Source organism: Strix aluco, chromosome 17 (assembly GCF_031877795.1).
Source record: "Strix aluco isolate bStrAlu1 chromosome 17, bStrAlu1.hap1, whole genome shotgun sequence".
NCBI lineage: Eukaryota > Metazoa > Chordata > Aves > Strigiformes > Strigidae > Strix > Strix aluco.
This window is the reverse complement of record NC_133947.1, coordinates 1,363,393-1,388,693: the sequence shown is the minus strand read 5'-3', so window position 1 is coordinate 1,388,693 and position 25,301 is coordinate 1,363,393. Positions and strand designations below refer to the sequence as shown.

The 25,301-nt window shown below is 61.2% G+C and overlaps 1 protein-coding gene across 1 annotated transcript; it reads right to left on the bottom strand.

Moving 5' to 3' along the window:
• Positions 1-577: 577 nt before the first annotated feature.
• Positions 578-7,572, bottom strand: PSMF1 (proteasome inhibitor subunit 1). The gene is made up of 7 exons (XM_074843673.1): positions 7,284-7,572; positions 6,061-6,213; positions 5,419-5,501; positions 4,568-4,747; positions 3,608-3,661; positions 1,502-1,660; positions 578-1,391 (listed from the first exon to the last, which is right to left on the bottom strand). Exons 1-7 carry the CDS (start codon positions 7,410-7,412, stop codon positions 1,340-1,342), a joined length of 810 nt encoding a protein of 269 aa, XP_074699774.1. The 5' UTR covers positions 7,413-7,572; the 3' UTR covers positions 578-1,339.
• Between the last annotated feature and the right edge of the window lie 17,729 nt (positions 7,573-25,301).

Here is a 25,301-nt window from a genome sequence, read left to right as displayed (position 1 = left end):
GGCTCACCCCTGGGACTGGCCCCCGCGCACCCCAGGGACACGCAGCAGCAACGGCGCGTCCCCACCGGGTCTGAGCCCACACCAAAGCTCTTGCAAACACGGGTGGGGGCCACACACGAGCCCTGGAGAGACACAGGGGACGCTCCCACTGTCCCCAGTGCCAAATTTCTATGGCCTCCGCACTCCCCGGGCTGGCACACGCCATAACTCAGCTTTATGAGTTGCATTTGTAGGAAAAGGGGTTTTAAAAGGAAAAAGTCTTTGGGGAAAAGAGATAGACGTGGGGATCACTTCCCCCTTTTTAGTCATGCCAGCGCGGCTGCATGCAGCGCACCGCCAGCAGTCGATACCCCGGAGAGCCAATTACCGCGAGGAGCACAGCCAGGGCCAAGGCCGGGCTGTTCTCCACTTAATTTTCTTAATACAGTCACATTGTCTTGGAAAAAGCGCCGCTGCTTTGGGGAAGGTACAAAGCAGGTTCCCAGCGTGAATCCTCTGCCTCGGGGAGGGCAGGCGCAGCCTGGGCAGAGCGTTGGGGCTTCCCTTCTCAAAGGGGGCCCAAGCACCGACACAGCACTGCTGGCAGGTTTTTATTTCAATCTCATGAACATCCTTCCAAGAAATCAAACCATGAGAAGGAAAAAATAGTGTGAATCCTTGACAGGACAGACAAGCTGCAGCCCCAAAATTAAATGATTGGGGGGGGGGGGGGGGGGGGGGGCACGGGGCGAGCTGCGGGGAAGGGAGGGGGTTTCCAGAAAGCTCAGGAGCCTGAGCCACACAGATCTCAACCATGCTCCCTTTGGCAGAGCTCAGCTGGGCAGAGCCACATCAGCCTCGTGCTGATGGCAGGGAAACGTGTTCCTATAAACCCCTCCTGCAAAGCAAACCCCACAGCCGAGCGAGCCCCCCGCGCGCACCCCCAGAAAGGCCCCGGCTCGGTGCTGGACTCCGCTCTGCCACGCCCGGAGAGGCAAGAAGCCAGCTCCCTCCTCGGTGCCGACCACTTGTGTAACCCCGCAGCAAAAGCGGGGCCACCCGGGGAGAAGCAGAGGAGGAAACCCCACAGCACCCAGCCCCTTCTCGAAGCGCCACGCTACACCCCGAGCTGCTGCCTGGCGCAGGGCAGGACCCTCTCGGCTGGGTGCAAACGGCCGGGCGCCCTCAGAGGAGCACAGAAAGAAACAACCTACTGCCTCTTGTTCTGCACACAGGGAAACCTCTGTCGCTGGTCTGGCACACGGGGAACGTGGCCTCGAACGGGGAGGAGAAAAACGCTGCTGAAAAGATCAAAGTCCACCGAAGAGGGGGAAGCGCTCCGGCCACAGCCGGTGACTCCTCACATGAACATGTCGTCATAGCCTGGAGGGGGAAGGTGGTCGGGATCTGGCCTGGAATGAAATTCAGGAGAGCTCAGTCCTGCAGCAACAGGGACGAGCCAGGAGATGTTGGGGCAGCCCAGAGAGTGGCCGGGGATACCAGGCACGGCCAAAATACCTACCCGGATCTCCCAGCCCCCAACGGGCCAAAGGGGTCGAATCTGGCGCCTGGTGGAACCGCTCCCGGGGGAAGCCGGCCTGGGATGCCCGACGATGGGTCAATGCCGGGCTGCGGGATGCCAGACCGGAGAGGATCCACGATCATTCCCCCACTCCGACCTCTGGGGAGAGGAAAGAGCCGGAGCTGAGCCTGGCACCAGTGAGAGGGGAGCAAAGCGCGTCCCTGTGCCAAACCTCGGGTTAAACCGACACGCGGCAGGTGGGGGGGAAAACACCCCTGACCCGCTGCGACACGGGCGAGGCGAGCCCACAGCTGACAGACAGACAGACAGACAGCCCTTCACGTGGGCACATCCGTGTGTGTAAGAGTGCTGAGGCACGCCGGATCCTTGCCCTGCTGCCCCTCTGGCTCCTGGGGCATCCCAAGCCCATCCCCAGGCTGCTACCTGCACCAGGAGGGAACCCAAAAGCATCGCACCCTGCTCCTGCCCGGGGTCACCCTGCAGACCCGCCTGCGCCATGCCGCAGCACCAGCTCAAGGGCAGGATGCGACTCACGGCTCATCCTCACGCTAAGGTGGGAGTTTTCTGGCTGCAAAGCGGGTGGGCAAGTCAGGGCACCAGCAAACACCCAGCTCTGGGGCACCGCGGTGCCAGCGTACCCCAAAGCCTATGGGGAGACCCACACAGGGAAGCCACAGCCCTCGCCCACCCCACCCCAGACACTCGGCGCAGCGGGGAGGCAGCTTCCCTCTTCCCCCAGTTCCTGTGAGGAGCCGGTTTAGGGCCTCAATAATGGCTGGTAAGTCCCAGTGGGCAATTGGCCGTCCTGGGGAGGAAGCGTTGGACCCGCCAGCCCTCGCTGCCTCCCGTCCCCGCTCTCTGCTCTCCCGGGCGAGCAGCAGGTCCTGCCCTGCGCAGTGTCGCAAGAGCTCCCGCCAGCTTTTCCAAAGAGCTGCCTGGCAGCCATTTGCTGACCATGGCGGCTCCTCGGAGCTGCCCCACGCTGTGAGTGCCATTCCTCACAGGCGGCTTTGTGCAAACTCAGCTGGAGCCTCTGGACACCACTGCCATCATACAAGTCATTAACAACGGCGTTAATGAGTTCCATTAGGCCAGGCCGGCTGCCCGAAGCGCCCCGGGACAGCCAGGCCCCACAAGCATATGCCTGGGAGTCTGGGTCTCCAGCCCCAGCGCTGGCAGGTGTCAGCACACAAATCTGCTTCTATTTACGATCTTTTTTGTCATTTACAGAGAAACTTCTGATGAAGGGCTGGAGGCAGCAAGAGAAACAGTGTGTGTCCCCCCCGCAATTGAACCCCCTCTCCTCGTGCTATTTGGTTTCCTTTCAGCCTCCCAGGCTCCAGGCCTCTGCTTTCAGCCAGGCAGGATGTTTTCAGCTGGCCCAACCCACAGAGAATCAACTCTTGCAAGAGGGGGAAAAAATGCCATCCCCACAGGAGAGCAGTTCCAGCGAGGGCTCCCCTGGGCCGAAGGATGCTCTGCCACGCCTCCAAGAGCTGGGTTTTGTCTGACTACGTGCTTTAAACTGGGATGGAATCTGACAGGTTCTCCTTGTCCGACCAAACCAAAGCCACAGGGATGTATCTGTGAGGATCAGTGCCCTGGACAGCCCTGCTTCTGCCCAGGTGCTCTCGAGTGCCTCAGACAGCCGGGAGGCTCACAACCAGGACTGGAAAATCTGTGGACTCGGCTTTAAGCCTCCCCTTCTCCAGACTGCTGGGCTGTAGACACAGCAGCTGGTAACATTTTAAATTAGAGGCTTACATTCACTTAACGACGTATTCAGCTTTGATTTACTGAAGGCATTACTGCATGTTAAATGAATACAAGCTGATTATTAAACAGACACAGATTGCAACCTATCATCTATGCAAGAGATGGGATCTTATTACAATATTAGAACCACACTGAGGTTTAGCAACTGTCAACTGGTCCCTTGCAACTCACTGAGCGATTGTCCCATCGCTGTCCGCACTTAGAGACACCTCGCTGGACTCCAGAGAAGGTCCCCAGCCACCCCCATACCCCCAGAGCAGGGGATGCTCCCTGGGTATGCAAAGCACAACCTCTCCCAGCCATACTCACCCAAAAGGGTCCAGGTCTGCCCCACCAACAGCAAAGGGGCTCGAGGGGGAAGGCCTGAAACACAGAACACAGCGAGACGTTCAGTGAAGGGGAGACTGGCTGGCAGGGCGCTGGCTGGGATGACGGGGGCCCCGCTGTTCCCAGTGCTCTGGGCCGGAGCTGTCTGTGGACGCTGGGAGTTTCCATGCCAGCAGCTTCCCGAGCAATGCCAGCCTAGGCCAGGCTCTCCAGACAGTCCCAGCCAGAGGCACAATGAGTCTGGCTTTCCAGGAGTGTGAGGACAGTGGGGTGGTGAGCCTGCAGCCAGCTGTCACAGCTCCTTGCCAATACCGTGTGCCAATAACACGGTTTCAGAGCCGTGCCCAGCTCCGGCCTGTCTGCCCAGGCCTCCCCAAGAAGTATCTGGCACCCTGAGTGCCAGCAGACAGCCGGGGGGGTTAAAGAATCAAGAGGTGACACGCCAGGCAGAAGCCATGGCCGGTGCCCCAGAGGTGGCAGAGCCACCGCAGTGTCTCTGACTTCCAGGCAAAGGGGATTACGGCTTGTGGCGCGAGGGAGGAGGGAGCCCGCCTGTCACCTACAAGGGATGGTGGGGCAGGGAGGGGCCAGGCACCGACAGTGAAGCAAGTGCTACGTGTCCCCTCTCCCCAGCTTGGCCAGCAAAGGGTTTCAAAGGGCAAGCGGTGTCAGGAGAGCAAGGAGAAGGTCTCCAGCTACACCCCCAGGCGATGCCAAAGGAGCGTCAAGCCACCACACAGCTCCAAATCAGGCCATCCCACAGCCGGCAAGCAAAATCAAACCCAAGCATTCAGCCAACAAGGCTGAAACTGGCTGGGGAGGTTTGCATCCTCTTCGTGCCATGTGTGCAAGATGGGGACTGGGGGTGTAGCTTGGAGAGCTGTGCCAGAACCACGTCCTGTCTAAGGGAGGACTGTCAGCAGCCATCCGCTCCTCACTCACCAGGATGGTGCTCTCGTGCCTGCTGGCTGCCGGGGAGGGACCCTGAGGGGGTCATAATGCAACTCAGGATCCTTCTTCTCAGCCGCAGGCTCCTTTTTGGCCTTTTCTGCAGGGGCCCCAAGGGGAGCGATGATGCCCGAAGCAATCCTTGTCCTCAGCTCCTCGGTGTTCTTGTACAGCCTGCGGGGAGGAGAGGGAAGGCGGTGGGCTGGGGAGGCCACGGCACCTGGGCATGAGGTGCTGGACAGGCTGCGAGAGGGGTGCTGAGGGGATGGCCAGACCCAAACGCATCCCTGGCATAAAAACACATCCCCAGCTGGCAGCACAGAGGGGATGGGCAAGAGTAACAGTACACAGTGGCACTAAAGCCCTCACCCCAATTTAAGATGGCAGAGATGTCACCAAGCCCAGGGGACTGCCTTGTGCTGTGGTCACAACCTGACCAGTTTGGACTGGAGGAAACCACAGTGGCACTGGTCTTTAGCAAGGCCACAGGGTGTTTGGGACACGGTTGAAGCTGTAGCACTCCTGGGCAGTGTCCACTCAGCACAGACAGGCAGGCAGTGCTCTGGAAATAAAAGTGCTGGGCTGAGCTGGCCCGTTCCCAGTTGGGATGACTCTCCCCTGGGCTCCGACCCACGGTCCCACTATCCCCTAAATCTCTCCTGCCCGCCAGCAGGGCAGAGGGGGGTAGGGGAGGGAGCTCTGGCTGCATTTCAGAGCTGGCTGGTCCATCCCCGGGGTTTGCACTGGGTAGAAAAGTCGTCCAGGCTCCTCCTAACCTGGTCTCTGCCCCCCTCCCCATGCCAGTGAGACATTTTCTGCAGAAAACACAAGAGAAGTAAGATTACTTGTGGAAATCATCCAGGTGTTCTGGGTTGATGTAGTCGGCCACTGCCAAGGTCACATCTGCCACTTTCTGAGAACTGCGATCCTGGCAAAAGACAGGTAAGGCGTGGAGTCAGCAGCCTGGAGAGCCGGGAATGAGGGAACAAGCAGCCACAGCCGGGGGCTTGGGACACAAAGAATGGGCTCACCAGCTTCCTGCCACGTCCCTGTGCTGTGCCCGAATCCCCAGGAGCAAACTCCTGCGTACAGCAAGGCTCTCCCTGCTCCCTCCCCCAGTCCAGGCTGTGAAGGGTGAAAGACTGAGCAAAACCACCCCGGGCACGTGCTTGTTGGGGCCAGGAGAACTGCAGAAAAGTCCTGAGCTGGGAAAGGGACAGAAATGGGGCAACTCCTGGGCCAGAGCGTGCAAGGCAAACTGCATCGCTGCCCCGATGCAGCCAGTGTGCGACCAGCTTCATGCTGGGCCACAGCTCTGCCGCACAGGCAGCCTCTAACACCCCCCGGGTCTGCCCCATCCTGAGGGACAAACACCGCTGAAAGGTAGAACCAGTAACAGCAAAAAGTTAAGAAACGGGGCCTGCTGTTCTTTGCAGCCGCTGCTCCCAAAGGACCCCAAACCCCCAGGGACCAGCGGGGGCATTCACCATGACATTGAGGATCATACTGTCTTCCACCATGATGGCCTTCAGCAGCAGCTCACGGGCATCGTCCGCGGACTTGTAGCGCAGCGTATACACCTCCTTGTTGGCTTCCCAGCCGGCGGGCAGCAGCTCCGACTTCTTCTCATCAGGACCCGGCTGCAACGGAACAGACACGCTGCTGAGACCCTGCACGTGAGCCCAGCACGCCGCAGGGCTGCGGGGACCTGTCTCGGCTGCACAGAGAGATCTGGGAGGGGATCGAGGTCTCCGGGAGGGGATCTCTCAGGGCCTTCCAGGTTTTAACTGCACAGGCAGGGTTTTATTTCCCACGGGCTGGCCCTGCCAGCTTGCCAGCCTCCCACAGGGTCCCTGCGCTGGAACAGGAGGGACACAACCACCCTTTACCAAGCAAGAGGAGGCAACAACGACCCAGACTGGGGGATGATGCTCTTCCCTGCCTGGCACCTCCGGACTCCCCAGAGCTGTCTGTGGTGGGGAGGAAGGCTCTCATCCTGTTTGTCCCAGCCCCACAGCGGTGCTGCCGGGGGGCACTGCCCCACACTGCCCTTTTCCCCGATATCGAGGGGTTTCTCTGCCAAGACAGTACCCTGCACCCCCACCACAGCCCCCCCCCCCCAGCACCCTCCCAACACCCCCCCAGCACCGCACCAGGCTCCCAACCCACTAGACCCCCACCTCAGCACTGGATCCAGCACCACACCGGTTCCCTCCCTGCTATTGCACCAGGGCCCCCTCAACACCGGGACCCCCCTGGCACCACATTTCCTCCCCAACACTGCACTGGACACCCCCCTCTTGGTATGGGGCTCCCCCTCAGCACCAAGCTCCCCCCAATACCACACTGGTCCCCTTTCTGATATCACACTGACCGGCCCCCGCACCAGGCCCAATCTCCCACCAACCGACGCTGCACTGAACCCCCCCCAGCAACGGGACCCCCCCAGCCCCCAGCACCGCAACACCCCGCTCCGGTCCCCCCCAACAGCACTGAGGCCCCTCAGTCCCCACACCGACCCGGCTGCCCCCGACACCCTCGGCGCCGCCCCCCCCCCCCCCCCCCCCCCCCCCCCCCCCCGCCGCCGGCAGCGGGCGCCGGGCTCGGCCGAGCGGCGGCGGCGAGCGGCGCTAGGAAAGGCCGGGGATCGGCTGCGGCCTACACGGCCTCCGCGGCGGAGGAGCCCGGCGGGGCCCGGCACTGCCCGTACCTGGTCGCCAGCACCGAGGCAGCGGTAGCCATGCCGGACCAGCTCCCAGTGGACACCGCAGATCAGCGCGTCCTGCGGCCGGGAGACGGCGGCTCTCGCCCAAGCGTACAGCGGCTCCAGCCCCGCCATGGCCGCGCCGAGCCGGGCCCGCGGAGGAGCCTCCCGGGCAAGGCCCCAAACGCCGGGCCGGGCCCCAAGCACCGGGCCGGGCCCGCGGCGGGGAGCGGAGCGCGCAGCGGACAGGCCGGGGCGGAGCGGGGCCGGGCCGGGCCGCCCCTCACTAGAGGGCCCCCGTCCGCTGCGCAAGGCCCGGGCCCGCCCCCCCAGCGCCGGCCCGGGGGCTCCGGCCGCGGCGCGGGGCTGGGTTTTACCGCCGGGAAATTTAATATTTTTTCCCACAGCGGGCGGGACGGGCCCCGCCGAGGGCGGCTGTGCCCGCCGACACCATCCAGCACCTGCGGGCTGGGGTCTGCCCGACCCTCCTTCCCTGCCCCTGCGTCTGCCCCTGGCCCCGGCTCTTCCTCACAGAATCCCAGAATCATTCAGGTTGGAAAAGCCCCTCGGGATCAGCGAGTCCAACCCTCAGCCCGACTCTACAACGTTCTCCCCTACCCCACATCCCCCCACAGCTCATCCAAACAGCCCTTAAACACCCCCAGGGATGGGGACTCCACCCCCTCCCTGGGCAGCCTGTTCCACTCTCTGACCACTCTTTTGGTGAAACATTTTTCCCTCATGTCCAGTCTGAACCTCCCCTGTTGCAGTTTAAAGCCGTTCCCTCTTGTTCTGTCACTAATTCCCTGGGAGAAGAGACCAGCACCAACCTCTCCACAACGTCCTTTCAGGGAGCTGTAGAGAGTGATGAGGTCTCCCCTCCCCTTCTCCTCCTCACACTGAACAGCCCCAGCTCCTTCAATCTCTCCTCACAGGATTTATTCTCCAGGCCCTTCCCCAGCTCGTTGCCCTCCTCTGCCCTCGCTCCAGCCCCTCGAGATCTCTCTCGTATTGAGGTGCCCAAAACTGGACACGACACTCCAGGTGTGGCCTCACCAGTGCAGAGCACAGGGGGACTGTCACCTCCCTGCTTCTGCTGGTCACACTATTTCTAATCCAAGCCAGGATGCCGTTGGCTTTCTTGGCCACCCGGGCACACTGCTGGCTCATGGTCAGCTGATTGTCAGTTAGAACCCCCAGATCCTTTCCTTCCTCTGCCCCTGACTCTTCCTCAACACTTGTTAGAAAAGCCTTAGAGTCTGTGGCAGGCTCTGCCGTGCCATTCCACCGGGACGGAAGGCACCAAAGCACCGAACGGTCATCGATGTGGTTATTTCATTCCTTCCACAGCTCCTTTCTCCGGGCCGCAGTATTTGTAACATTTAAATTCTGTTGAAGTGGCCACAGAAAGGCATTCAGGGGCTTTTTTTCCTGCCTCTGCGCCACAGCTGCTGTCCTCAGCGTGGCTGGCAGGAGGCTGGGGGTCAGGGTGAAGCAGCCCCATGCCGGGGAACACCATCATCTGCTGCTTTCCCAATCCGACCTCCAGCTCCTTGGGGACGCTCATCTTGACTTCATTATGCGTCAATTAATTAACTCGCACTGTTCGCTCTTTCCATTTCCCCCTCAAGAAGTCACTGAGGCTGAACAATCGACCGCAGACCGGCCAGGCCTGCCTGCCCGGCAGCCCCCGCGGCTCGGCGCTGCCCGTTCGCACAAACTGTCGCCGTGTCGGCCGGGGAACCACCACACCCCCCCGCCAGTCCCGGGTCCGCCAAAAACAACTTGAAAACTTGAGTGAGCTGCACCGGCCGTGCCGGACTCGGCAGGAAAACTACTGCTGATTTTCCACGGGGCTGGGATTTCAGCACGGGAGCTTTGCGAGGGGAGGCATCGGATGGGGATGAGATGAGAACAGCAGGAAATGCCTCAGCCGGAGCTTTTCCAGCGCTGGGCTTGTGATTCACAGCAGCAGGCAGCGTTTCCGCCCCACGGCTCGCTCCCGGCGGGCAGCAGCCGCGGTTGCAGGCTTTGACGGCATCCACATTTCACTTTCCCGGCACAGCCGGTCCCTGGGCGGGCGAGGCGGGTACCGGTAGCTTTGTTCCAATGCCCCCTCCTGAGGCAGAATTTGAAATCGTGGGTCTTCCTCCAGAAACTTGATCCTAAATCCTGTATCCCAGTGCCACTAACGGGCTTCCCCGCCCGCCTGCGGACCCGCCACAGGTGCTGGAGCGTGTGGATGTTTGGGATTGGTGACGGCGGGAGCCAGCGGTGCCGCGCTGGGGTGAGAGGCGGCAGGAATCACACACAAACTCTACCAAGCTTTCATTTTTCCATCCAACTTGCTGCCATCCCTGCTCACCCACCATCTGCTGCCTGCCCTCACACCCATCACCACACGCTCCTGTCTGACCATCAGCTTGTCCTCCTGAGCCCTCACCACCGTGTCCATCCTTAATTTATTTTCCCTTCCCCATGTTGTGCTGGCTTCCCCGGACCACACACAAGGGGCAACTTTTGGTGCCGAGTCCCCCCAGGCCCGAGCAGCCCCTCCATGGGCACAGCACAGGGTAAAGCGGGATGCTTCCATGTGTCCCCTTGCCACGGGACCCTCCTGGGAGCCAGGTCCCCGCCATACCTGAGCCCACGGCCCCGGGGCTGGCTGCCGCCACATCAAAGCTGCCTTTTCAGTGCCCGCGGTGCCTTGCCGCGCCAGGCCATGTTGCCTGGCTCCCTGTTGGCTCCTTCCTCTGCTCCAGTGTCTCGCTTGCTCTGTGGCTTGTTGATGATGAAAACCACTGGCCACATGAAAGCAGCTCCCCTAATGCGAGTTAGGGGCCTGCAAGCTACGTGGGAGGTAACGGACAGCACGGCCCCGACTGGGATGCAGCGGCCAAGTCATTAACGAGGTGGCGAGGATTGCAGAGCCGGCTCATTAGTGCTGCAAGGCAAGTGCGTCACATTGGCTGCCGGACACACCGGTGCCATCGTCGGAGCAGCCGCGTCCTCTTTGTGGGCAAAGCCGGGAGCGGGAGCGATGCTGCAAGAGCCGAGCGAAGCCCCCCCAGGAGCAGCCAGTGCCCCGGATGACTTGCACGTGTTTGTGAGGATTCATGCCCAGCTCTTGCACCAACCCTCCTGCCCGTGCAAATACAGGGGAAGCTGCACGTGGCCGTTTTCCTCCCTCTTTTACCCTGGAACGGGATCCGTGGGGCCACGCATCTCGTGGAGAGCTGCTCCCCGGGGGGTGGGTGATGCCCCAGGGAAGGCGGCAGCAGAGCGGTGGTGCTCGGAGCAGGTAGAGACGCATCAGCCGGGGTCCCCTCCGTCACGCAAACCACAACCTCCCCTGACCTTCATACTTTCCCGCTGCCTCACTGCTCCCGTTGGATGCGCCCGCTGCAGTGTCGTAACGAGCAGAAGAGGAAACAGATTTCCCAATCGCCTGCCCCGCTGGCAACCCGCGAGCCCTCCGTGCTGGGAACGGCAGCCGGCAGCGCCGGGGCAACTGGCTGACCCGTGTGCTGAGCCGCGTCTGCTGGGTATGACCCAGGGCCCGGCAGAAGGCAGAGAGAGACTGTGGATAATCCCCGGCTGATGTTTGGGTGTTGCAGCTGCTGCTGTTCAAGAGCATCGTCCTTCCCTCGGGGTCAGCTCCCTGTTGCTCCTTTCCCATGGAGAAAGCCCGTGGGCATCACCTCGCCTGGGGCAAGCAGGGCTGAGCGCCGGGGGACGGGGCTGCCTGTGCTGCTCTGTGCAGGCAGCGCTTTCCCGGGAGGGAGGGAATGAAGAGATCCCCGCTGCAGAGCAGGGAGGGCTAACGGTGCCAGGGCAGCCTCCTCCACGCTCTGCTCAACCGCCTGGGGCTTACTGGCATGTCAGGAGGCACCTGAAGGCAACTGAAATCAGGTGGGACAGGGCATCAGTGGCTCTGGGAACAGGCTTCGCCCCTCGCTTTCACAGGGCTCCCGTCATCGCCTTGAGAGGGGATGTAGTCACTTACTCCATGAAAATTCGGCCTCCTCTTCATTTCCCCCATATTCAGTTCCAGGGAAAGATGACACCGAGGCAGGAGAAAGGGGGTTTTTCTCCGGGGAAGAAATTCAAACCACATGCAGGCGGGCTCGCCGCAGTAGCAGGAGGAGGGACTGGGGCTGCGAGAGAGCAGGCTCTCAGCAGCGAGGCCAAACGTAAAGTCAATTAGCGCTTTCAGGACTCCGAGCGTGCTTGAGTGCTGTGCTTCGAGCAGGCATAATCCCTGTCACAGGGAGGCTGCCAGTAGGGTTTGAAAATAATTAGGAAGCCCAGAACCCCAGTGCTTCCCAGAAAAGCCTGTTAGCTCTGTGGTGGAAACCTTGCTTGCAGGAGCACGTCGCACAGTCGTGACTCATCAACTGGATGGAGCTAAACTCAATTTTTCAGAGGTCAACACGCTCGAGTCCTAATGAGCTTTACCCTCGGTGGGGCTCCTGTGCTCCCTTTGCCTGCCTTAATTCAGGGGATGCCCAACATGCCTGGGAGGAACGCAGGGCAGTTTCGCAGGGCGTGCATCATCCAGAGACACCATCACCTTCCGAAGGGGCAGTGGCGATGGGGAAACTGAGGCACAGAGGGCTCAAACCACCTTAGCCAGCGGCCTGGAGGGCAGCAGCAACCCCGATCCCCTGACCCACTGGCCCCAGCCGGAGCCTGCACCCCACCAGCCCCATCCCTGCAGCCCGGGTGGATGCTGCTGTCCCCCCACTGCTCTCAGGGGACTTTGGATGTGAATCCGAATGGTCCGGGACAGCCTTGGAGGAACAAAACAAGACAATCAATCACCCTTGCTTCACTCCCGCCCCAGTCTGCAGCCTGAGCCGGGTTGCATTGTGCAGAGCCGGAGGGACTCCACATCAAAGTGGGGACCAGCTGGCTGCCGGGCCGCCCCAGCGCCCAGACGGGCAGCACCCTGCCCACGAGCTGCCTGTCTGCGCTGCCTGCGCGGGCTCTGCCCCCACTCGCTGCCCCGGGGCCAGGCAGCAAAGCTGGGATGCAAAACTGCTCCCTGCTCGGGGTACAGCGGGAGATGCCCAAGGCCACGTTGGCTACAGAGAGCGTCAAAAGTGGGGGCAAGCGGATGCTGCCCTGGGGCTGGGACCTCACTGCAGCATCCCGGGGCTGGGAGCACCTTCCCTCCATGGGAGTGAGGAGGAGGCACCGCACGCAGAGGAAGAGTCAATCCCAAGCTTGTCCTGGAGCACTTCAGAGGCTGCACGAAGCCCGCGGAGCCGCGGGGACGGCACAGCCTGCTCCTGCGGTGCAGCTCCCGCTATCCTCACAAGACCCTTTCCTTTGCTGTTCCTTCCATGACACATGGCGGTCGCTTCCCCCGGGCTGCTGCCCCGGCGCTGCTGCAGACAGTACATTCATTTTTGGATGGCTTTTGCAGCTCCCCGGCGTTTCTCCCCATCCCAGGCACGCACGGATGGTATGAGGCAATGTTCTCGGGGAGTATCAGCTTCCCGGCGCAGCGCTGTTGGGTAAACGCTCGCCTTTCTTCTGAGGAGCTGGTGGTGAATATTCCCCCATGAAACTGGCCCCGCGTGCTGCCTGGTGGGGCTGGGGATGGCAAAGGGGGAGCCGGGGGTCTGGTCATGCTGGGCTGGGCCATGGTGAGCCAGCAAGGTTAAATATTTGGGATGGGGGGGTCTGGTCAAGGGAGAGCACCCAGATCCCCCTGGAGCAGTGCCCGTGTGCGGGTGCAGCAGCGCAACAGCAATTTGGGTGCAGCCCCCCCAATAGCCCCTGTTTCCCCACTAGCAAAGGGTTGGGGTGGCTCTGCCCCGTGACAGTCAACATGGGACAGAGCGGGGAGGCAGCCTGAGCCCCAGCGCCTGCACCAACCGGCCCTGTCACACACAGCCCCCTCCTACACCCCAAAACGGGTCTGCACTCCGCTCCAGCACTGCTCCCGTGCTCGCTACGAGGCCGCTGCCGCATCACGAACGCAGCTGGGAAAGAGCCATCAGGGCACCCAGAGAGCAGCGACCTGCTGGCGGCACTGGCAGCCCAGAGACCCCGAGCTCTGCCAGGGAGACAGCAAAATGCCAACGCGGGGGGAGGTTTGTCATCTGGGTCGAGGGTGGGGGGGTGTTGCAGCCCGTGTCTCAGGGCATTCACCCTCCCCAAGGGCACAAGGACTGTGCGTGTGGCGCTGGGGAAACACCTCCTGCCATTGCAGCCCGCGGTACGCAGGTGCCCGTGGTCGGTAACAATTGATGTTTTTTCCAGTTCTCTAATTAAGAGACAGAATAAAAGTCACTAAAATGCAAGGCTGGGTGTTTAATGGGAAAATTCTCCAGGTGCCACCTTTATTAAAAGAAGGGGGAAAAACCAAGGGGGAGAGGCAGGGCCACAAGCTGGATAAAGAACATATTGGGGAAGGAGATGGGGTTGGACGGCGTCGGGTGTGCCTGGGGGAGCCGTGAGGAGGGGGGCTGCAACAAGCCCCCATGTCCCCACGCCACCGAGCCCCCAGGGTGCTGGGTGGCCCCCGGGAAGCCGTGCCCAGGGCCCACCTGCATCCTTCAAAGGTTTCCCCGTTAACTGGGAGAAAACTGCCCCAAACTGGGCAGGATCCAGGCTCACAAAGCAGGACACTCTCTCAGCGTCGCCACCCGTGCTGGAGCTGCCGGGACAGGAGGAAGATGCGCTCAGGTGGGGGCCATGGTTTGATGTGATGCTTGGGGCAGCAAAAACACCCCCCCCCGGCTCCTGCAAGCCACCCCTGGGGGAGCAGGGCCAGGCTGGGGGTGTCAGAGCTGTGACCCCCGGCCCCCACACCACCCACCTCCGCCGGGTGCCTGCACACAGACGTGGCATTTGCACTTACATATGTAAAGCATTAGGATTTGTTTAGAAGCCCTTTATTGTCATATTTTGTTCTTTATTTGCTACAAATTAAATTTGCTGAGGGATATGTGCGGATTGTGAAATTATTTTGAGAATAGTTCCTCTGGGTTTTTTAATTTCCTTTGTATTAAATTTTTACAGTCTTTAAAAGACTATGAAAAATTTTAAATAAAAAAAGTAGGGCAAAATCCCAGGGAGAAAAGGACAAGAGCCCAAGAAGGGGACCAGCCATGGCCACCTCTGTTATCACAGGCGCTGGGGAAGATCTGGTACAGCTGACCCCCCTCTGCTCCTGCTCCATCCCGGTCCTGCCACGCACCGGGGAACCGGGGCTGGGGGAGAGGTGGCCGAGCTGCCCCGAAGCTGGTGCCGGAGCGGGACCTGCCATCTGCCGAGGACTGAGGCTGTTCCCACCAGACGCACGGGTCAGCCTTTCCCTTCGCTTTGCTCCCGACGCTGAATCGGGACAGGGATCCCTCGCACGGGGCCGCGGGGCTCCGCCGACCCCCTGCCTGTGTTTCCAACCCAGAGCAACGGTTTGGAGCAGACATGAAAGCCCACAGCCGGGCGATCTGAAGCCGCCCTCCCCTGCGAGCAATTTCCAATGCGATAATCTTCCCAATTATCCCCCTGAGCTGCAGAAAGCCAAGCTGCCCCTCGTGAAAGGCTCCACATCTTGGAAGCATTAGGGACCCCTTTCGCTGCCGGGGCACACGGCGTCGCAGCGATGGCCGGCCGGGAGCCACCCTCCCACCCCTCTGTCCCCTGCGCCGGGTGTTTCCAGCTCATTAAAATCGCAGACACATTTTTCATCTCTTTATTTCTACTACTGTCATCGTCATTGTTCCAGCCTGGTGCAAATTGGGAACTGGCCGTGCACTGACGCTGCTGCTCCACCCCACAGCCGCCCTTGCCCCCAGGATGCGCAGAGGGCCCTGCTCTGGGGATGGGGACGAGGACTGGGATGGCACCACCCTCCTGCTGCCGCTCCCCCGGGGGGGTTTTGCACCCAGGTCCATGGCACTGCCCAGCACGGGACCCCCGGCACAACCCCTCTCCCCGACACAGCGTCCACCCGCAGCCGTCCCGAGGGCGCGAGGCTCGGTGTCATTGCAGGACCCCCCTAGTATTCACGAGGGGCTCGGTGGCACTGGGGACGGGGGCTGGAGGCCATGGGAAACACAAAGCCAGAGCAGCAGCATCCCCAGGCTCGAGGAACGGGGGACAAGGACTCCCCTGCGTTTTGCACCGGTCCCCAGCAATACTGGGGTGCTCAGCCCCGGGTGAGTGGCCTCGTCCTCGGCACAGCCGCTCTGTCCCCCACACCGGCGTCGGCAGCAGCGGCTGGTTTGTGCCTCTCCGGCACAGCGCGGTAGAGGGGAGGGAGCGACCGGGCTCCTCCCAGCTCGACGGGAGCGAACGGGTGGTTGGTGTGGAAAATAATCCTGCGACAGGATTTCTCCGTTAATAACAAGGAACAGGAAGAATTCAGTGAATGCACAACTTCAGTCGAGAGCAAGAAGGTGCCAGGGCTGCGCCCAGCAAAGTTGTGCAGTGCAGTAGGATGCTACCAGAGAACCAGCAGCACTGTCCTAACTGGGAAGGATGAGAGGGGGTGTCTGAATAAACTGGGAACAGCACAGCCTTCCAGGGCTGCGGGGAGGCAGGGATGTGGGGATGTAGGGAAACAGGATGCGGGGATATGGGGACGCAGGGATGCAGGGATGCAAGTCCTTCCTCTGCCCACCATATCCCTCCCTTCATGCAGACCCTCTCCCCAGCCCCAGGGTGCTGAGGCCTCCTCAGCCCAGCTCAGCCCAGCTCAGCTCAGCTCCTCTGGCCCCACTGGGGAACTTGGCAAAATGCAGGGAGAGGATTGCCTAGCAGGGCAGAGCCCAGCTCTTGATCTGTTCTGGGAAAAGAGAGGCCACACCAACAACTTTCTGAAATTCATTCCTGAAGCCTTGGCTGAAAGCCGCTGCCTCTTTGCCGAGGCATTTAGACCCTGGCAGCGCTGGGGCTCGAGCCCTGGCCTGGCCCTGCCATCCTGCCCCTTCCCAGCGTCCTGGTTTAGGGAGCTGGAGCCTTTGCCGTGGCTCGGTCTCCTGGCCCGTGCACCTCTGCAGGGGTCCAGGTGCAGAGCTGCCCCTGCCAGGCACCTCCTGGCCCCTCTTTGTCACCGGAGACACAGGGTGGTGGCTTCTCCAGGCCAAGAGACCCCCAGCATCGCTCTCCCTGCCGCGCACTGGCAAATTCCTTTCACATGAACGGGAAATATGAGTTCTCCTCTTTGTTTTTTTCAGGAAGAAAAATATGTAAAAAAAACCCCCATCAAATCAAATCCTGTTTATTTGTGGTCTCAGTGGTCTCCAGTTGTTTGGTTGAGTCAGGAACTCAATGTGATGCTGTTGGGACGGCCACGGACTCTGCACACCCCAAACCTGCTGCACCCAGCCCCGCCATCAGCTGCACGAGCCAGGGCTCGCCCCTGTGTGGGGACACATGGACATCCCCATGTCTCCACTGAAACCGGGAGCGGTGGAGCCGGGGCAGATTCCTGTCCTGGAGCCGTTGCTGGCCCCGCTCCGGCCGGGCTGGCTGGGAGAGGCTCGGGGAGAGGCGGGAGGTGTGGGGACATCGGCTGGGAGCTCAGGGTTTGCTGTGTGGTCTTCCAGGGGGGGCTTAAATTAGCAAACCAGCATTGTTAAAGAGCTGAAAGCATCAGTAACCTCTAATTATCCCCTTTCCCCATGGGAGGAGGCATTTTGCACCCGGGGGAGGCCGTGCCACACATCACTCTTTCATCGCAATGTTACGGTATTTTCCCCCAACGCCGATGATTGGAACCAGCCGAATTCCCGCGGTGCGGCCCCGCTCCTGGCCCTCGGTGGGTGAATGCTGCCGTGTGGGGACCCCAGAGACCCCCACCCGTGGGGAGACCACTGCCGGGACACCCATTTTTGGGGAGCTCTGAGGATGCCAAACTGAAGCAGAGTCCTGGACACGGCCCGGCACAGAATTATCCCTCCTCTTGCAAAGAGGTGACACGGGTTTAGTCCCCGTCCCCGAGGGGCTGTGCCTGCTCGGAGCAGCATCGGGTCCCTTGGGCCTGGGTTCACCCTCTGCATCCCGGAGCATCCCCGGGACAGGGCTGGGGGCACGGCAGGACGGACCCTCTGCCTGCAGAAAGTTGCTGGAGCTTCACCACCACGACGGGTGGCCGGGTCTGCGCTGTTGGGAGCCTCCCGGCCAGGCAGGGATGAGCGGTGACGGATGGATGGAGTGGTCGAGGAGAGGACACCAGGTCACAGCGTCCCTGCCTGCGGCGGTCCCCTCTGAGCCGGGACAGAGCTGTCCCCCCGGGTGAGGAGCCACAAATACCCGAAACGCGGTGGGGAGGAGAGAGCTGAGAGCGCCCAGAGTGCGTGCGGGGCCGGGAGGAGGCTGGGGCTATGTGGAAATGTACTTTTTCTGCTTTCACGGCGCGGCATACGTTTTTCCTTCATTTAATCTTTTTTTGCTCAGATTCTCAAGTGAAGAATTCTTTCCTTGAGCCAGACCCTGCCGCAGCGGCTCCGCGCCCGGCCGTGGGCACCGAGGACCAGCTGGGGACCGTGTCCCTGCATCCCTCCTCCAGCTGCAGCAGCAAGGATGCTCACGGCCGGCACAAGGGTCCGGGCAGCCTCGGCCCCTCTGGCACCTTCCCCAGCAGCACTTTGGCTCCTCTCACCCACCCCGACCCCCTTTTCCTCCTGCTCCTGCGGTTCAGGGCTTTTTGGGATCATGGCAAAGCTGAACCTCCTCTGTCTGCTTCAAGAGGGGAACTGCCCGCAACCCAACAGCGTTTTAAACAGCTCAGACTTTGTCTTTATTCCAGCTCCTGAAAATTGAATTTGTTAATGGCATAAACAGGATATAAAAGGCTGAAAAAAAAAAAGGAAAAAGGAGAGGGGAACATTTTTCTCCATGGCTTTGCCTGCAATGGAGGAAGCGACCTGTGGGGACCACATCCCCTGGTGCTCCCGTGCCTTGGTAAAACTCTCCTAATGGCAAACAGACCCCAGGGAGCGGCTCCGTCCAGCGTCCCGGGACAGCTCCTGACCCTTGGGGTTTTGTTAACACAAAGGTCTGCCCTTCGCAATTTCTGCTCTTTCCTTCTTTTTTTTTTTTTTCATGGTGTTCTCCAAAATTCACGGTGGTTTATGGTGCTCTTTGACGTCAGCCACGAATGGGGCTGCCAGGTGGTAATAATTTTCCTGAATGTCCGCTAAATACAATTATCACTCTATTTTCACTTCAGAAATATTAAAGTTTGTGTCCCTCCTGTTATTAATTCTGAGAACAGCCTTTATAAGTCACCGTGACACACGGTCGCCAGCCCTGGGGTGCTGGCAGCCACTGTGGGGCTGGTGGCCACGGTCCGGGCTGGCCCCGGCTGTGCCATGTCCCTGGCGGACACGGGGAGCAGGGCCAGGAGCTGAGATGTCAGCGAGGTGAGGATGGAGCCGGGGGCTGGGAGGGCGAGGAGGGACCCGTCTTCCCATGGATGGGGCAGGATGAGCCGGGGAGCGGGAAGTGTGTGGTGGCTCTGGCGATGATGACGAGGCCAAAGGCTGGGGCTGCGCTTACGGCCATGGCAGAGCAGGTGATTTCACTCAGTGGCGTGAAATGAAGCCTCGCCCGGAGGCCGAGCGCAGCCGAGGGCAGGGGCAGCTCCCAGCCTGTGGCTTTCTGCGCCTGGAGATGTTCGCCCGGGTGTTTCCCACCCCTGCGCCAGCGCAGCGGGGTTGATCAAAGGGCTGACTCGTAGACAGCCCTTAGGACATGCCGTTTCCTTCTGGTTTGCTGGCCAAAGCGCCAGCACATCCCCGCGGTTTTGGCGAGGGCGGGCAGGAGCAGAGGGGCCATCGGCTTTGGTCACGGCACAAATCACATCCTGCTGTCAGCAGGTCCGCGGGGCTCAGGTTTGCTGTTACGGGTCCAATTTCAACTGAGCCAGCAGCACCCGCGGCGGCGACCAGAGGTGACCCAGGGAAGCTGGATTTTAAGCAAAAGCTAAGCTCTGGCACAGCAACACGCCGTCGTAGCCGTCGGCAGCCGTGCTGGGGTGTGGGTACAGCCACACACCCGGCGTTTGCCTTCCCTGGGGGCACCCGCACGGGGACCTCGCTTGCCCCCGGCACCGCCAGCCTCTGCACCGCGTCCCCTCACCGGCGACACGTGCAGCGGGAGCCGCGGCTGTAGCGGGGCACGTGCAGGGCCAGCGCGGTGAGGGCAAATGATGGCCACGGGTGCCAGAGCCATGAGCACAGCGCTGCCCCCGCAGGCACCCCCCCGCCCGGGGCTCTGCAGCTGTCAGGGGGAATTTCCCCATCCAGGACCAGGAGCCTGCCCAAAACCTTTGTCTTCTGCTGAATTCCAGCTGGTGAGAGTCATCCACTGGAGTCAGAGGATTTACCCTCCTGGGGAATTATGTGCAAGAGGGAACCATGTAGTCACATTAAAATTATTTGAAAAAGGGCGGGACCTCTGAGTGCTGTCTCACGTGGAGCCAGGAACATCCATCTGACTGACGCTTCCATCTCTCTTTCTCAATAGTTTCCTTAAATAGCACAAATATTGAAAGAAATTGAATTGGAATTTGGCATAAACGGTTCTTAGGAGAATAGAAGAGGGCCAGCTACTAAAATACCACTGGCTTGCTCCGTTCCAGTAACAAACACATGATTTTCACTGCTAGGAAAGCCAGGAGCAGCTGATAGCCGTGCCTGGCGGAGAGGAGGATGCTCCGTGGTCACCCGTGCTTTGGCTTTGCCCGGGGCGAGGGGCACGGGTGGGCACAGCAGCACCCGTCTGCCCTGGGGAATCCTGGCTCCCTGCCAGCAAAATAATCTGCAGAAAAGCTGCAATTTCATGTTTCCAGGCTGTCTGAAAGCCCAGTCCCCCTGCCCCGAGCTCCAGACCCTGCACCATCTCCTCGCCTTTTCTTGGAGAAACCTTCCCCGAGTCCCAGCCACGCACAGCCGGGGGGAATCACTGCGCTGGCAGGAAGAGATTTCTGAGCAATTTTTAGACAGTGTCTCAGTTCCCCGAAGACCTTCCCTGCCTTTTGCTTTTAGTTTCACCCCGCCGTCAGCTCTCCCCAAGACACCTGCAGTGCTGCAGAGCGGGAGGTTGGTTTATGGCCAGGTTCAAGGTGGGGGATTTTTCACTGTTGTGTTCGTTCTTATTTTGTCCACGTGGCTCAGCTGCTCCTCAGTGGACAAGGAGAGGTGGCAGAGTCTCGGTGACACACATGGGATGGAGACGGATGTCGGCTGAGAGGATGGTGCTCGGTGGGTCCTTCAGAGACCCTGCCCCAACGCCTGCCCACTGCTGGGGAGCAGTTGAATAAAACCTTCAAAAACCCCCAAACTTCACACCCATCTCCTTCCTTCACCCTCCCTGATGAACACCGAGGTCTAAGCGCGATGGTTCACGCAGCGAGCGAGCGCATCCTCGTTCCTCCCCGGGCTCACTACGTTCCACCATCCTCATCTCCCAGCTACCTGTGAGCGCTGCCCAGACGTTGCCTCTCCCCAAGAAATCCCGGCTCAGCCGCAACCACCGGCCCCATTACAGCAGACGAGCCCCAGCACCGGGGCGATCCCCTTCCCGCAGCCCATCGGTGAGCCCGTCGGCGCTCACCGGCACCGAGCCCGTCCAGCGTGAGCCACCGTGGTGTTTTTCCCGCTCTGACAGCTGTACGGAAATTGGAAGGCGACGCAGACATGTGTCAACAATCACCAGCGAACAAGCGCCGACGGCGGCGGCTGTCCCCACCACCTAGAGGAGGCTGGCCACTCTTGGCTGAAATCACGACAAATTGCGGCTGGGAAGCAGGAGTATTGTTTCAATTATTTCCATTATATAAAGTCAAGCCATTTAATATATTCCGCCTCAAAGGGGCTCAACTAAAGAGATAAAATAAACACTGGAAATCTGCTGCACTGGCATGGACCAGGAGTTCGGTTTCGACACTAAACCTTCCCTCCCAGCTCACCGCTCGCCTTCCCTTTCCTCCTCCCGCTCCCTCTCCTCCTCCCGCCGCCCCTCGGCCTTCGGCGCTGCTCGACACCAATTCTGACTTTGGGCTTTGCTTCTGTTTTGGCAGCCAGAGCAGTCAGAGGCTGCGCAGCCGCACCGGAGGCCGGGGCCGGAGCTGAGCCGGAGCAGGCACGCTGACGGGAGGGCAGTGGGAGCTCCGGTGCTCTCTCCGGGATGAAGGATTTGATTTAAGGCAAACCTTAAACCTTAAGGCAAACCTTAAACCTCTCAGGGTGCCACATCCCCCTGCAAGCAGCAGGACCAGTGAGTGGCACAAACCCAGGACCAGCCGGAGCGTGGCAAGAGGAGGAGGAGACCAAGCATGCGGCAAGCGTGCCGTGGGCTGCTCGGCGCGCTTGGCTGACGCCAGCGCTGAAGTCAGCTGCCTTCACGCCATCCTCCCCGCCTGGGAGAGACGACGGCATTCCGGCACCGAGGGGCCTCACCGGCTCCGTGTGCCGGCGTGGGAGGCAGAGAGAGGGGCTGCGGGCAGGCTGGAGCTGCCTCCCACCGCGCGGAGCCCAGCTGCTCCCACCAGCTCCAGCCAAGCAGGAGCTGCTTCCCATTACGGCTCCCGCGGCACCGGCCTCGCCGGAGCTCCCCTCCCTCACGGGCTTTGCTGGCCCATGTGTTCCCAATATGCCGATGCGCCAGGAGGAGCGTCCGGCCGCACCAGGCTCCTGCCTGGGCAGTAAATCTGCAGTTTGGCCTTTCCCAGCAGATTTCCTTGTGCATCTGCTGAGCTCTGAGCTCTGCCAGCCCTGGAGCGGGGGTCACGGGCAGTGCCACCACTGGGGAGCTGGGTGACGGAGGCGGCCGTGCCGTGGGATGCCCGGTGAGGGCCGCGGTGTGGTGTGAGGTGGAGCCGGGATTTCATAAGCGCGGGGGAAAGGGCCTCTGCCGAGCTGGCGTGGGGAGCGGCTGTGACTTTCCATTCCTGTGGGAAGTGGGCTGCCACCGTCCAAGCATCTGGGCTTGTTATGATGGGAGAGGAATGCCAAATATTTTTCTTCCTTATCCACTACCATCCGCTCAAACCCTCCCCTGATCAAACCCACATTCATCGCCTGGGATGCACGAGGGCCCCTGCTCCGGAGAAGATATCCCTCCCGGCAGCTGCCCCGGCCCTCGTGCCTGCGGGGAGCTCGTTGCATCGTGGGGGAAAACCGGGCCTCTGTCCGGGGGCTCCCCTCATCCTGCTGCCCCTCGCTGGGTCCTTCCCCTCTGCTGCCAGCCAGCTCCAGCTGTTTCATTTTCGCTTTGCTGCCTTGGCCAGGAGCATCCCAGTGCCAGCATCCCTGGTACCAGCATCCCTGGTACCAGCATCCCAGTGCCAGCATCCCAGTGCCAGCATCCCTGGTACCAGCATCCCAGTGCCAGCACCCCAGTGCCAGTATCCCTGGTACCAGCATCCCAGTGCCAGCACCCCAGTGCCAGCATATCTGGCTGACCTGTGGCCCCGGTGGGACCACGCTGTCCCCTCCGGAGTCCCGGGCAGCCCAAAAGCAGCCCTTGGGATGGTGCCACGGGCGTGTGCCCTGGGCGCGGGCCATGTCGGGAAGCAGGCGGTGCTGCCTTGGAGGGTCACCAAGATTTTTCCAAAGATGAAAGCGTGCTCAAGTGTCAAACAAACTTTCCAAATTATCTTCCTGGACACTTTCTTGCTGGTGCTTTGGAAGACAGAGGAGGAACATTTCATTCCCTCCGTGCTGGCGTAGAGCGGAGCTGCATGAGGGAGCCGGGAGCTGCCAGCGGCACCGGCGGGCTCAGCCTTGCTTCTCCCCGGCATCACCCGTGAGTCACCGTGGTGGCTGCCCCGGCACCGCTGACCGAGCTCCCCGCCCCCCGCAGCCCCCCGAAATGCCTCCCAGCACAACAGAGGGGTAACAGGCACTTGATTAATCAGCGGACAACACATCATCCCTTCCCACTGCAATTTTCAGAGGAGTAGTCATAAATAGCCAAATTAAGGCAAATGGGAGGATTTCTTGGCTTCCTCGGGGACACCCGGCACCCACCGGCGAGGACCCAGGACTGGTGGCTTTTGCTGACCTTGGCAAAGCCTCCGTGCTGTTGCGCAGCCCAGTGATGAGTTGAGCCAATTACCACGTGCCGTTCCAGAGGACCTAGTGCTAATGAGAGCCACCTAATTAGCATGCTTCTCCTGCCAGGGGGGTCACCCTGGCAGGGCTCGCTCCGGCATCCGCTCGCTCGCACCAGCAGCCCGAGACCGTGACCGGGGACAAGGAGCTGCCCTGGCCCTGGCCCGGCGTTTTCCTTCCAGGTCTTGACAAAGAAAATTCCCAATTAGCCCCTGGGGACCTGAGGTGGCCCCGCCACGGGGTGAGGAGCTGCCACGAGCCCTGTCAGGGTGCCAGCCCAGCCGGGCATCCGCCGCTCCCCCCAGCCGCCTGCAGCCGTGATTCAGAGATACTCAAGAATCTCCAACGCCGTTGCCATACCCACATTTTTCTGAGCTCCCACACTGGGATGGCACCGCCATGCCCGTGCCCACACGGGCCCCCCCAGCCCACGCAGATCTGTGATGGGGACGCTGTGTTTTGGGCTCAGTTGTTTATGGAAAGTAAGGCCGAGCCAGATGCTGCAAACCTGCCTTTTATGGGTAATTTTTCAATTTATTTCATATTGGCATTAGAAAAAACCTGAAGTGATCCCAACCGTTATTAGTCCTGGTTATGGCGAGGCCCAAGGGGCCTGAAACAGCTCCTTTGTTGTCTGAATCATTAACTCTTCGGGAGTGAAACGCCGTGGTGCCGGGTGGGAGCGGTGGAGAGAGATGTTCAGGGAGGCTGCGGGGGGGAGAGGGGGAGCTGGAGGGAGAAATTCCCAGAGGTAGAGAGGAGAGTCACCCCTGGCTCCCCTGGGCGCGGTCAGATGCCCCAGGACACCGATGGACACATCCTCGCAGCCCCACGGGCTGCTCTCCCCAGTGCAATGAGTTTGCTGGTGCTCAGTCCCCCAACCCCTTTGTCCCTCCCAGGTAAAGCAGATCTGGAACATCCGAGGTGGGAATGAGCCCGCTCCGGCTGGGCCCAGCCTGGTGAAATCGGTGCACCCTGCGAGAGGGAAGCAGACAGACCCTCTCCTTGGGTCGACTGGAAGCCATCAGGACTGAGATCCAAACCCAAACCTTGGTGGAGCGAGCGGGGACGCAGCATGCTGGCAGAGCCACCTGAGCGCAGCTCAGAAAACGCTCGGTTTTCCCCCAAAAGGTGGAAGTCAATTCTTGGCCCTTTTATTTCCCTGCACCCCGCGGCTGGCTGGGGTGTAGGACGGGTGGGGGGGTCAGCATCCATCCCGGGGTGCTCGGGGGCCCTGTGTGCTCAAGAAGCCCCTCTGTGCCCTCTCTGGGGGGTGCAATGTGCTGGTTTGCTCCTGCTGATGCTGGGGGTGGGTGCGCTGCTGGGGGCTGCCGTGCCCGGTGGCTGATCCGGGAGGTCGCCAGGCTGCTCCAGGACACAGCTCCGGGCACGGGCCGGCACAATGGGGTGAGCACACGGAGCTCCCGGGACAGCGACCCACAGCCAGCGCACGTGGCTCACCTGAGGGTACCTGGCGAGCGAGGTTTTACAGCCGAGCCCCTTCCCCTCCTGTCCTGCAGCCCCCTCTGGGCACACCGAGAGCCCCCGGGGTGCGTTTTGGGGAGCACTGCATGGGGCAAGGGGTGTGGGCGGCCACGTGGGAGCCAGGAACAGCTCAGTGCAGCTCAGCAGAGCTTGGCTCAGTGCAGCTCGGCTTAGTGCAGCTCGGCTTGGTTCGGTGCAGCTCAGCTCGGCTCGGCTCGGCTCAGTTCAGCTCAGCTCGGCTCAGCTGGGCTCGGCTCGGCTCAGCTGGGCTCGGCTTGGCACAACTCGGCTCGGCTCAGCGCAGCTCCCACGGCTCCGAGGGAGGTGAGTTACGAGGCGCTCGGAAAATCAGAGTCAGCCGCAAATCCTGGGGACAACACGGGCAGATCTGCAGCCGCTGCCGGGGCTGCCGGAGCCCCACCGCAGCTCCCGGCCTGCCGCGGGGCTCAGCCATGCC

Excerpts from the sequence above, each read along its gene's own strand:
- PSMF1 (XM_074843673.1), bottom strand. The coding sequence starts at position 7,412 with ATGGCGGGGCTGGAGCCGCTGTACGCTTGGGCGAGAGCCGCCGTCTCC. Across the intron at positions 5,502-6,060 it reads GTATGATCCTCAATGTCATG|GATCGCAGTTCTCAGAAAGT; the intron begins GTGAATGCCCCC and ends GTCTTTTGCCAG. Across the intron at positions 1,661-3,607 it reads GCAGACCTGGACCCTTTTGG|AGGTCGGAGTGGGGGAATGA; the intron begins GTGAGTATGGCT and ends TCCTCTCCCCAG.